The sequence below is a fragment of the Cherax quadricarinatus genome, chromosome 23 (genome assembly GCF_038502225.1).
Source record: "Cherax quadricarinatus isolate ZL_2023a chromosome 23, ASM3850222v1, whole genome shotgun sequence".
In the NCBI taxonomy this organism is placed as follows: Eukaryota; Metazoa; Arthropoda; class Malacostraca; order Decapoda; family Parastacidae; genus Cherax; species Cherax quadricarinatus.
In genome coordinates this window covers 42,560,933-42,573,976 of record NC_091314.1, presented here as the reverse complement: position 1 = coordinate 42,573,976, position 13,044 = coordinate 42,560,933, and the positions used below count along the sequence as shown (strand labels likewise).

Genomic DNA, 13,044 nt, shown 5'->3' with positions numbered 1-13,044 from the left:
TTAGCTTTTCTAGATTTTTTTCACCTCCATCACGTCAAATGCTATTTTATCACTATTGTTGACTGGTGAAGATTACTGGAGGAATACACCTACCATCCGACTTACGACCGAGTTCGGTTCCGAGAAACTGGTTGTAAGTTGAAATGGTCGTAAGTCGAACTTTACTACTGAATATCAACAAAACATTTTTGTAATGACTTTATTTTATTGTTTTATTTTGGTATTTCATGTTTTACTTTACTTTTTATGCTGTTAGTACTGTATTTTATACTGTAAGGTTTAGGATAAACACTGTACAACACAAATAGTTGTTTTTTCCCAGAAATTTGGCATAAAAAACACAGTCGTAAGTCGAATGGTCGTAAGTCGAGCAGGTCGTAAGTCGGATGGTGGGTGTATTTGCTTTTCATTGTGTATATTGTGACCACTGCTAGCTATAAGTTTAATATATTTCCACAAACTGTATACATCTCGTATTTCAGAAAGGAAGAAATTTCTAATGTTCGTCACTCCACTACACTAAGTGCCAATTTGTTACTGATAATTAGCTACGGCAACACTGTAAAAAGGTGTCTGGAAGATAGATGATCTATGTCGTTGTGTATGCTGCATTCACTGACAGCTACACTTTTTATCGTATTTCTACAAAACTGTACACTTTTCATATTTCCTCAAGATTGTGGACCTTTTCATATTTCAATAGGAATTTTTTACTCAATGGTATTACATGGTATTACTAGACTATACATCAGGTCTACACACAGGTACATTGTATGTAGACCTGAATAAACTTACATATACTGTGGGTCGTATACTGTGGGTCATTGTAGGTCAGAATGAGGGTCACATTGTGACCCACAATGTGACCCTCATTCTGACCTAGTGTGACATAGTGTAACAGTGTAGGTTACATAGTCATAAAATGTGGGTAACAGTGTATGTCACATAGTATGGGTCACATAGTGTAGGCCACAGTGTGGGTCTTAAAGTGTAGGTCATACAGTATGGGGGTGGCAGTATACCTTAGATAGGACTGGATGTTAGTTGACTTGTGGGTCACATGGTGTATGTCATACAGTATGGGTCACAGTGTGGGTCACAGGGCATGAGCAGCAGTATAACTTAGATGTGGGTGTTAGCTGACTGTTGTAGGGCACTTAGTGTGGGTCACATATTATGTTTGTGTCAGTATAACTTAGGTCTGAATATTTGACTTGTGGGTCACATAGTGTAGGTGATAGTGTTGGTCATATAGTGTTTATAGTGTGGATACATAGTGTGAGTCACATAGTATAAGTTACAGTGTTGGTCATATATTGTATATAGTATGGGTACATAGTGTAGGTCACATAGTCCAGATCACATATTATAGGTCACGTAGTCTGGGTCACATAGTGTAGGTCATGTAGTCCGGATCACATAGTATAGGTCACATGGTCAGGGTCACATAGTGTAGGTCACATAGTCCAGGTCACATAGTGTAGGTCACATAATATGGGTCACATAGTGTAGGGGTGGCAGTATAACTTGGGTCTGGGTGGTTGTTGACTTGATGGGTCTCATAATGTGGGTCTCATGGTATGGGTCACTTTGTGTGGGTCATATAGTGGGCTCTACATAGTGTAGGGGTAGCATTATAATTTAGATGGACTTGAACCTTGCAGCAAGCTCAGCTAGAATAACAGTTTGTAGTCTGAAAATTCACCTGTTAAAAATTCTGTAATTACTGTACATATAAGTATAAGAACGTATTACAAATTGTGTGAATATTTCTTCTGTGAATATTGTTATTTCTGTGGATCATTCAGTGCAGTTTCAGCGATGAAGCTGTATTAGCCCTTAACCCTTTGGGGGTTTCGGCCGTACTAGTATGGCTTATGCCCCAGGGTTTTTGACGTACTAGTACGCCTAAATTCTAGCGCCCTCAAATCTAGTGAGAGAAAGCTGGTAGGCCTACATATGAAAGAATGGGTCTATGTGGTCAGTGTGTGCAGTATAAAAAAATCCTGCAGCACACAGTGCATCATGAGAAAAAAAAAACTTTGACCGTGCTTTTGGATTAAAACAGCGACTTTGCACTGTACAATGGATCCCTGGTTTATGATCAGCTCCTAATGCGACTAATTATGTAAATGTATTTATGTAAGTGCGTTTGTACATGTATGTTTGGGGGTCTGAAATGGACTAAGCTAATTGACATTACAGGTCTCCCTCAACATTCGCGAGGGTTAGGGGATCAAGAGCCTCACGAATGTTGAAAAACCATGAATGTTTGGTGCCCCAATATATTGTAGGGAAATATAATACAATACTGCTTCCTTAGCTTGTTGAACCATGAACAATCATAAAATACATGAAAACGTCGTAAATTGTACTAAATATATACATGTTATGCTTTAATAACGTGTATGTTATTAAATACCACAGACTCCACCACTGCCTCCACCAATTCCTCTACCACTTCCTCAACCACTGCGAGTCCCTACTACCCTCCCTCCGACCCCCGCAACTGGCAGCCAGCCCTCCCACCACTCAGTGTGGCGAGTGTTTTGTTTGTTCATTATTTGCTATTAAACTACAGTATAAATAATGTAAACCCATTCATGACTGCATATTGGAATGGCTATTCGGACGGGTATTAGACGGTGACATCATGTGTTTACTCTTGAACACAGCAAAGAATCAAACATTTCTGCTACTGCTAATAATAACAATAGTAATAATTATAATAATAATAATAATAATAAATATGATATATTTGAAGAAGGAAGTTGTACAAAAATATGAGGGAGTGGTTGACACATCGTCAGTGTGGCTTTGTTTAATAGTAATAATAATAATAATAATAATAATAATAATAATAATAATTATGATATATTTGAAGAAGGAAGTTGTACAAAAATACGAAGGAGTGGTTGACACATCGTCAGTGTGGCTTTGTTTATGCTGGAGTGAGCATTAGTCTCCCTGCTCTTCCAAACATTTCACAATAATTCAGCAGTTGAGGCAGTGGTATTTAACCCCTTCAGGGTCCTAGGCCCAAATCTGAAGTGGTGCCCCAGTGTCCAAGAATTTTCAAAAAAAAATTTTTTATTTTTTCTTATGAAATGGTAGAGAATCTTTTTGTGAAGGTAATAAAACAAAAAGTACGAAATTTGATGGAAAATTGACGAAATTATGCTCTCGTGAATTTTGATGTGTCAGCGATATTTACGAATTGGCGATTTTGCCGACTTTGACTCCCATTTTAGGCCAATTACATTATCCCAGTCAACCAAATTCTTAGCTATTTCACTAGTATTACTTCTATTCTATCGACTGAGCACAAGAAATCGCCAAGTCAACTGTTTCAACTACAAATTAAAGTGATCGGAAATTGTTAATTTGGCCAATTTAACACAAAGTTCAAAATATTCCAATTTCAAAATAGGGTCCAGAATAAACAATGTAGGTATTCCTGGAACTAAACTAACATTTCCTCTGTTCATTAGTTACGTTTTGAGGCTTTACAAATAAATTCCGTTTTGATTTTTTATTCACAATGAATTTTTATTCACACCAAAAAATAGAAGATTTACTGTTATGCAATACTGTAATAATTGTATAAATATCATCACCATATTTGTGAATGCATATTAGACCCACCAGCTGGCGTGTATTAGACGTGTGAGGTCGTTTGTTTACTCTTGAATATCGGCAAAAATTTAACATTTCTGCTACTTTAAGCTCAGTTTCAAGCCATTTCTGTAATATGTCTTCCATTCTATCAAATGAGACCAAGAAATCACAAATAGAACTATAAAAAACATACGAAAAAACACTGCAAAGTCACTGTTTTAATCAAAAAATCATGATTTCAGTTTTTTTCTCTCATTATACACAGCGTGCTGCAGGATCTGTTTGATGTGGTGCATACATACCACATAGATGTATTCTCTCATATCTAGGCCCAAATGTACCACTCACAGTTTATCAGAGTGAACTGAGCTCATGACGTAGATCTACGGTTTGGACCCTGAACATAAAGCCGTAGATCTACGGGATGGACCCTCAAAGGGTTAATAACATATATGTTATAAATAATAATAGTACATATTATTAATAACATGTATTATTATTATTAATAACATGTATGTTATTAAATACCACTGCCTCAACCGCTGCCTCAACCACTGCCTCAATCGCTGCCTCAACAGCTGCCTCAGTCACTTCCTCAACAGCTGCCTCACCCACTGCCTCAATCGCTGCCTCAACAGCTGCCTCAACCACTGCCTCAATCGCTTCCTCAACATCTGCCTCACCCACTGCCTCAATCGCTGCCTCAACCACTGCCTCAATCGCTGCCTCAACAGCTGCCTCAACCACTGCCTCAATCGCTGCCTCAACAGCAGCCTCAACAGCTGCCTCACCCACTGCCTCAACCACTGCCTCAATCGCTGCCTCAACAGCTGCCTCAACAGCTGCCTCAACTGCTGCCTCAACCACTGCCTCAATCGCTGCCTCAACAGCTGCCTCAACCGCTGCCTCAACCACTGCCTCAATCGCTGCCTCAACAGCTGCCTCACCCACTGCCTCAATCGCTGCCTCAATCGCTGTCTCAACCACTGCCTCTACCACTCCAGTCGCACTCAATCTACAAGCACCAAACACAATGAATTATTGTGAAATGTTTGGAAGAGCACGGAGACTAATGCTCACTCCAGCATAAACAAAGCCATACTGACGATGTGTCAACCACTCCCTCGCATTTTTGTACAACTTCCTTCTTCAATTATATCGTATTTATTATTATTATCATTATTATTATTATTATTATTATTATTATTATTATTATTATTATTATTATTATTATTATTATTATTGTTACTATTGTTATTATTAGCAGTAGCAGAAATGTTTGATTCTTTGCTGTGTTCAAGAGTAAACACATGATGTCACCGTCTAATACCTGTCCGAATAGCCATTCCAATATGCAGTCATGAATGGGTTTACATTATTTATACTGTAGTTTAATAGCAAATAATGAACAAACAAAACACTCGCCACACTGAATGGTGGGAGGGCTGGCTGCCAGTTGCGGGGGTCGGTGGGAGGGTAGTAGGGACTCGCAGGTGGCGGGAAACTTGAATATGATTTGGCGGCTGGGAGTTTGGTGGCTGGGAATTTGGCGGTTGGGAATTCGCGAATGTGTGAAGCCCGCGAAAGCTGAAAACGTGAATGTTGAGGGAGACCTGTATTCCTTATGGGAACAAATTCGTTCAGTAATGGCACCTGAACATACTTCTGGAATGAAATAATATCGTAAACCGGGGGTCCACTGTATTTTTGTATGGTATTTATTGTTGTATTCTAGTTTTCTTGGTCTCATTTTATAGAATGGAAGACATATTACAGAAATTGAGATGATTTTGATTGGTTTTACAATGAAAAGTACCTTGAAATTGAGCTCAAAGTAGCAGAAATGTTCGATTTTTACCAAAGTTTAAAAGTAAACAAATCATGCCAAGCGTCCAATACACATCAACTGGTGAGTCTAATATTCTTTCACAAGTGCGCTGATATTATTTATACCATTTCTACACTAATGCAGTAGTCTGCATAACAATAAATCTTCTATTTTTTGTAAAAATAAAAATTCAAAGTGGAAAGCCAAAGAAATATAAGAGGGGCTTGGGGATGTGATTAACGAACAGAGAACTTTTATTTTAGTGCCAGAAATGTCTTTCTTGTTTATTCTGGACCCTATTCGGAAATTGGCATCTTTTGAAATTTGTGTGAAATTGGCAAAATTGCTAAATTCTGACCACTTTATTGGATGCACAAATAACCCGCACATAGAAGGGAGAAGCTAATGACGATGTTTCGGTCCGACTTGGACCATTTACAAAGTCACAGTAACCAGAAGTGGAGCAGGACGGCTATATATAGGCAGGAAGAGGTAGTGGTGGTGGTAGTAGTAGTAGTGGTGGTAGTGGTAGTAGTGGGGAATTGAGGAGGAGGAGCCAGTCAAATACAAAGAAAGGGGAGTACTGCAAGAGAGCTAGGTGCCCACAGAGGGAGAGCAAGTGCACAGAGGTGGGTGAAAGGGGAAGTGGTGAAATAAATAATGAAGGAACGGAAACACGAAATGTGAAATTGACTAAAACTGAAACCATTTTCCCTATAAGAAATAATGTAAATTCAATTAATCCATTTCAGGCATCCAAGGTATAAACAAAAAATACATTTTATAGAAAAGAACTATATCCCACAGCTTATTTATTGGATAGTTGAAATCAGTAAATGGGCGGTTTCTTGTACTCATTCGATAGAAAAAATGGAGTTCTAGCGAAATAGTTATGATTTTTGTTGACTAGTGCACTGGAATTGGCCGAAAATAGGGCTCAAAGTGGGCAAAATTGCCGATGCGTAAACACTGTCGAGACCGCTAACTTCGCGAGAGCATAATTCCGTAAGTTTTTCATCAAATTTCATTATGGTCGGGAAAGGATTCTCTATCTTTTCATAAGAAATTTTTTTTTTTTTTTTTTTTTTTTTGAAATTTTGGCGACCCTGAGAACAAGTCTCTGAGATGGCCTGGCGACCCCCAAAGGGTTAAATTCTCCAAGCAGATCTACGTTCACATGCATAGTGCTCCAAAAGTAGATCTATGTTTTTTTACATATTTTCAAATATAACAAAAAAAAAAAAACCTAGATCAAAGTTTTTTACACTTTTTCAAATGTAAAAAAAGAAAAGATGATCCACCTTTTTTTACATACTTTCAAATGTTGAAAAAATGTAGATCTGCATTTGGACAGTTTAAGGGTTAAGTATCTGGTAATATATTGTTCTGAGTGGCATTTTATGGTTGTTTTGCAGGTTCTGTGGGATTCAGTGGCAGGTGGTGATGACTGGTGCGTTGCAGGTGAGGCTGTAGTGAACGGTCTCTTACAAGTTGTGTCGTCACTTGTAGACCCGGCTCTTCCAGGCTTGCCAAGGAGAGGTAAAGTATACGTCATATTTTATCCTGATTTATTGAAGTAAAATGAAAAACTAAATCCCACATGAATGGAAAATTTAAGAGTGGAGAAGATCTGTATATTTCAACCTCAGTCACAGACCCTCTTCAGCACATCTATTAAAGAGGGCCTCAGAGTCCTCTTCAGCACATGTACTGAAGGAGGTGAGAACCATAAACAAAACCCAGTAACATGTGAGGTGACAAGTCAGAGAAGTGTACAGTGGACCCTTCCCTTTCATCTTTAATTTGTTCCAAAGTGTCCAACAAAATGTGAAACTGACTAAAACTGAAACCATTTTCCCTATAAGAAATAATGTAAATCCAATTAATCCATTTCAGGCATCCAAAAGTATAAACAAAAAATACATTTTATAGAAAAGAACTATATTCCACAGCTTATTTATCTATCACAATTCATCTAATATGACATAATAAACAATATTAATAACATAGAAAAATGATATATACTCTAGAATGAATAAAATTGTGAGGAGTAAGTGATGGTGGTGGTGTTGTTGAGTTTATAAGGGCCACTGAGAGAAGCCATACATATTAGTGTAGCGGAGGTGGCAGCAGAAGCCACCAGCACTATTCATGCAAACAATGTACGTAATTTATAAATAAGAAATGTTTACACTTTAATTTATAAATAAGAAATATTTACACTTTATGAATAAGAAATATTTACTTACTGTACCTTGGAGATGCTGGCATTGGTTTAGGGTGGTGTAAGATAGACAGGGCGGCGTATGTTTGTCAGTGGCCCTATATACCTCCATTAACATTGGAGGAGTCAGTTTTGTGTCGTTCTTTTTCTGTTGCTTTATAGCTTAACTTACTTGTTACACTGTTAATGCTACACTTTATTGCTGGCTGGCACTATAGCCTTCATCAACTCCTGCTGCTTTAGTATCATACATATCGTAGAATCACTGAAGAAGGCACATTCTCCTCTCTCTCTTCCTTCTGCACTTTGGTACTTTGCTACGAGTTATTTCTTGAATTCTATCGTGTTTCTCACCTTCTTTATCAATGGGCTGGCACTAGCAGCATTCTTTGGGCCCATTGTGGCTTATTTAGCAGTCACCCAGAATAAACAAATGCAAAAAATAATGAATTATTACAAAATGTTTCTTATGGCCTCACAGGATAATGTTCAATCATCCATAAACAAAGCAACACTGCCTTCTCAGAATGCATGTGTGGGAGGTTGTGTGCTGGCACACTCAGACATGTACCATACCACCGACGAGAACAGAGGAAAGCAACGGAAACGGAGCCAATATTTTTACTGTACCACCGATGAGAACGGAGGAACGCAACAAAAACGGAGCCAATAATTTTATGGAAAAAATTGGCAGTAATGGAAGTGAGCAAAACCAGAACCCAACAAAATGGGTGGGTCCACTGTATATGGTACAGTCAGTAACTATAGACACTCGGGATGGAATAACACTCAAGCTTTTTATCTGTACTGTACTCCTCTTGTTTATATAGGTAGAAGTAACTGCTATAAACATGATTAACCCTTAAACTGTCTGAACATTGATCTATGTTCTCACTGCCAGCACTCCAAATATTTTGAAAAAAAAAGAAAAATTATTTAAATTAAAGAGGGCAATTTTCTGTGTGTAATAAGACAAAGAAAAAAAAATTAGGATCAGTACTTGCCAAGATATAAGACCATGAAGTTGGTGCTGGATGCTCACCTGACAGCAACATCAAGTCCTGTTGCTTGCAGAAATGCTGCCGATATACCTTTTTTTCTCATTTTTCTTTTAATGTATATAATTTTAATGTGTTGATAATTACAATTTATAGTAGTTTTTGTAATTTCATAGCCAATCTTTGTTCTGACACTAATATTAGGTACTGATATAGTACTCATATAGTCACAAACACACTGACAGGTGAACATTTTCACCTGCCTTGGTCATTTACTATTATCTAGAAATATATAGAAAGTATTTATAGGTCATAGCAATGTTTTAGACATGCTGGAGTATATATGAAACTCCTTGAAGCATGGTGTTAAGACAAGTGTCACTAAACTGCTGACAGTGCAGCAGTGGAGTGACACTAGATGAACGTGCGCTGCTCCAGGGAACCCTGCCTTTATTTGTTTTCACTGTTACACACAAACATGTCTGTCTGTCTGCCTGTCTGTCTGTCTGTCTGTCTGTCTGTCTAGCTCTGTTTATCTGTCTTTCAGTCTGCCTTTGTGTGTGTGTCTTTCTATCTGCTTGTCTCTCTGTCTCGGGGAGCAGCTCGTAAACCAACAGGTATTACACACGATGCAGTCGTCACATCTGATTCCTGAGCACTCATTTGTGGATTTCTATGTAGTTCTTTGTGTAGTATGCTATCTTTGTATTTAGACATCCTCTTTGGCCATCCATCATGAGGTTTTATAACAAGAATGTCTGTTTGGAGGCCACAGACAGCAGCCAGTAATATACCTACACTGGACTTTGCTCATCCAATATAGTGACAGATTTCCTTTATCTTGTCTCCCAGCCAATACACAGATTTTTCCTCACTTTTTATCTTTGTATGACCCATATTTATCCACTTAGTACAAAATTACATGAAACAAAACGCAGCTACAAATCCTGGCACTTGGGGTAGAATAATGCAACAGAACACGTTATCTCTCTGCAGGCATACTGAGTGGTGATACATACTGCAGTCTCTTGTATTAACTCAGAGAGTTGACAGATACCTCCAGAAAACACTCAGTATAGAATCAGATACACAATATGAATGCAGACTGCTTTATGCTGTTTATAATGGAGGGTGCACCACCTTTATGCATGATAGCACCCCTCTGTTGAAAAAACAAAAAAGTAACGAAGTGACTTACTGAGAAAAATATTGAAGTTTTACAGTGGCCAGGAAATAGTTCAGTCCTTAATCCCTTTGAGACTGCCTGGACTATCATGAAAAGGAAGATAATATCCTGTCATATTTCATCCATGTTGTGCTTGCAGCAGTCGAGTCATCTAGTTATACATTGATTACTTTAGGAATCAGAGTGAAATCATACCTAAACAACATCAAAGGGTCATCAGGACCAAGGGGGAATGACAGAATATTAAAATAAGTACCAATTATTACAGTTTTTGTTTTATAATGTTTATATTGTTGCTTTTTAATGATTTTCATAATAATAAATAGGAGGTCCAGATTATTTCTGTGGGCACTGTATAAGTGGAAATGAGTGGCTTTTCTTCGTTCTTTCAACAAACTGGCCATATCCCACCAAAGCAGGGTGGCCCAGAAAGAAAAACAAAAGTTTCTCTTTTTAACTCTAGTAATGTATATAGGAGAAGGGGTTACTAGCCCCTTGCTCCCAGCATTTTAGTCGCCTCTTACAACACGCATGGCTTACGGAGGAAGAATTCTGTTCCACTTCCCCATGGAGATAAGAGGAAATAAACAAGAACAAGAACTAGTAAGAAAATAAAAGAAAACCCAGAGAAGTGTGTATATACCTAGAGTTTACCTGGAGAGAGTTCCGGGGGTCAATGCCCCCGCGGCCCAGTCTGTGACCAGGCCTCCTGGTGGATCAGAGCCTGATCAACCAGGCTGTTACTGCTGGCTGCATGCAATCCAACGTACGAGCCACAGCCCGGCTGGTCAGGTACCGATTTTAGGTGCTTGTCCAGTGCCAGCTTGAAGACTGTCAGGGGTCTATTGGTAATTCCCCTTATGTATGCTGGGAGGCAGTTGAACAGTCTCGGGCCACTGACACTTATTGTATTGTCTCTTAACGTGCTAGTGACACCCCTGCTTTTCATTGGGGAATGTTGCATCGTCTGCCAAGTCTTTTGCTTTCGTTGTGAGTGATTTTCATGTGCAAGTTCGGTACTAGTCCCTCTAGGATTTTCCAGGTGTATATAATCATGTCTCTCTCTCCCGCCTGCGTTCCAGGGAGTACAGGTTCAGGAACTTCAAGCGCTCCTTGAAAGGTGCTGTTAGTGTGCAGCAATATTCCAGCCTAGATAGAACAAGTGACCTGAAGAGTGTCATCATGGGCTTGGCATCCCTAGTTTTGAAGGTTCTCATTATCCATCCTGTCATTTTTCTAGCAGCTGCGATTGATACAATGTTATGGTCCTTGAAGGCGAGATCCTCCGACATGATCACTCCCAGGTCTTTGACGTTGGTTTTTCGCTCTATTTTGTGGCCGGAATTTGTTTTGTACTCTGATGAAGTTTTAATTTCCTCGTGTTTACCATATCGGAGTAATTGAAATTTCTCATCGTTGAACTTCATATTGTTTTCTGCAGCTCATTGAAAGATTTGGTTGATGTCCGCCTGGAGCCTTGCAGTGTCTGCAATGGAAGACACTGTCATGCAGATTTGGGTGTCATCTGCAAAGGAAGACACGGTGCTGTGGCTGACATCCTTGTCTATGTCAGATATGAGGATGAGAAACAAGATGGGAGCGAGTACTGTGCCTTGTGGAACAGAGCTTTTCACCGTAGCCACCTTGGACTTTACTCTGTTGACTACTACTCTTTGTGTTCTGTTTGTGAGGAAATTATAGATCCATCTACCAACTTTTCCTGTTATTCCTTTAGCACGCATTTTGTGCGCTATTACACCACGGTCACACTTGTCGAAGGCTTTGGCAAAGTCTGTATATATTACATCTGCATTCTTTTTGTCTTCTAGTGCATCTAGGACCTTGTCGTAGTGATCCAATAGTTGAGACAGACAGGAGCGACCTGCTCTAAACCCATGTTGCCCTGGGTTGTGTAATTGATGGGTTTCTAGATGGGTGGCGATCTTGCTTCTTAGGACCCTTTCAAAGATTTTTATGATATGGGATGTTAGTGCTATCTGTCTGGAGTTTTTTGCTATTGCTTTACTGCCCCCTTTGTGGAGTGGGGCTATGTCTGTTGTTTTTAGTAACTGTGGGACAACCCCCGTGTTCATGCTCCCTCTCCATAGGATGGTAAAAGCTCGTGATAGGGGCTTCTTGCAGTTCTTGATGAACACGGAGTTCCATGAGTCTGACCCTGGGGCAGAGTGCATGGGCATGTCATTTATCGCCTGTTCGAAGTCATTTGGTGTCAGGATAACATCAGATAGGCTTGTGTTAACCAAATTATGTGGCTCTGTCATAAAAAATTAATTTTGATCTTCGACTCTCATTCTGGTTAGCGGCTTGCTAAAAACTGAGTCATATTGGGACTTCAGTAGCTCACTCATTTCCTTGCTGTCATCTGTGGAGGACCCATCTTGCAGCAAGATGAACCTGAAATCTTGCATGTTTATGAGACAGAAAAAAGACACCAGCAATCCTACCATCATGTAAAGCAAGTGCAGGCTTTTGTTTTACACTCACTTGGCAGGACGGTAGTACCTCCCTGGGTGGTTGCTGTCTACCAACCTACCACCTACAAATGAGTGGCTGTTAGTACTAAATTACTGTACTGATTTTTTACCATGAATTATATTTCATGCTTGAATATTCTTTACAGTGTTCTAAGTTGTGAAGAACATTCAGGCATGAAATATAATTTGTTAGTAGATTCTTGTTTTTGATATACAGATAATGTGGTAGTGTTGGTATGTACTGTACACTACTACTTGTATTTGAAGGTTTGTTGTTTTTTTCACTATTTTATTTTTTCACATAACTTATGTGGCCTATGAGACCAAAGTAAGGTGCAATGTACATATATACACTCGTTGTATACAACACAATAAGCACACAAACATAATTTTCAATATATTGTTTACAAAACTTGTTTACAAAAACAAACAATACAAAAAATTGTTTATTACTATTGTTCTATAATATATATACCAATATACAGTCACTGAATATATTCCTAGAAGTTCTGCAGCTTGTGGAACTCTCTGAAACATGGTGTCATACACAGTGGTGTTTTACACTCCTCACACATAAAACATGGTGTCATACACAGTGGTGTTTTACACTCCTCACACATAAAACATGGTGTCATACACAGTGGTGTTTTACACTCTTACACATAAAACATGGTGTCATACACAGTGGTGTTTTA

General features: G+C 38.8%; 1 protein-coding gene across 4 annotated transcripts in view; it reads left to right on the top strand.

Moving 5' to 3' along the window:
* Positions 1–13,044, top strand: part of LOC128685674 (rho family-interacting cell polarization regulator 2) — a 535,723-nt gene that overhangs the window by 457,398 nt on the left and 65,281 nt on the right. For all 4 annotated transcript variants that reach the window (XM_070088105.1, XM_070088106.1, XM_070088107.1 and 1 more), the window contains one exon: positions 6,862–6,985. In XM_070088105.1, the coding sequence (XP_069944206.1) occupies positions 6,862–6,985 (124 nt within the window). The remainder of the gene's footprint in view (positions 1–6,861; positions 6,986–13,044) is intronic.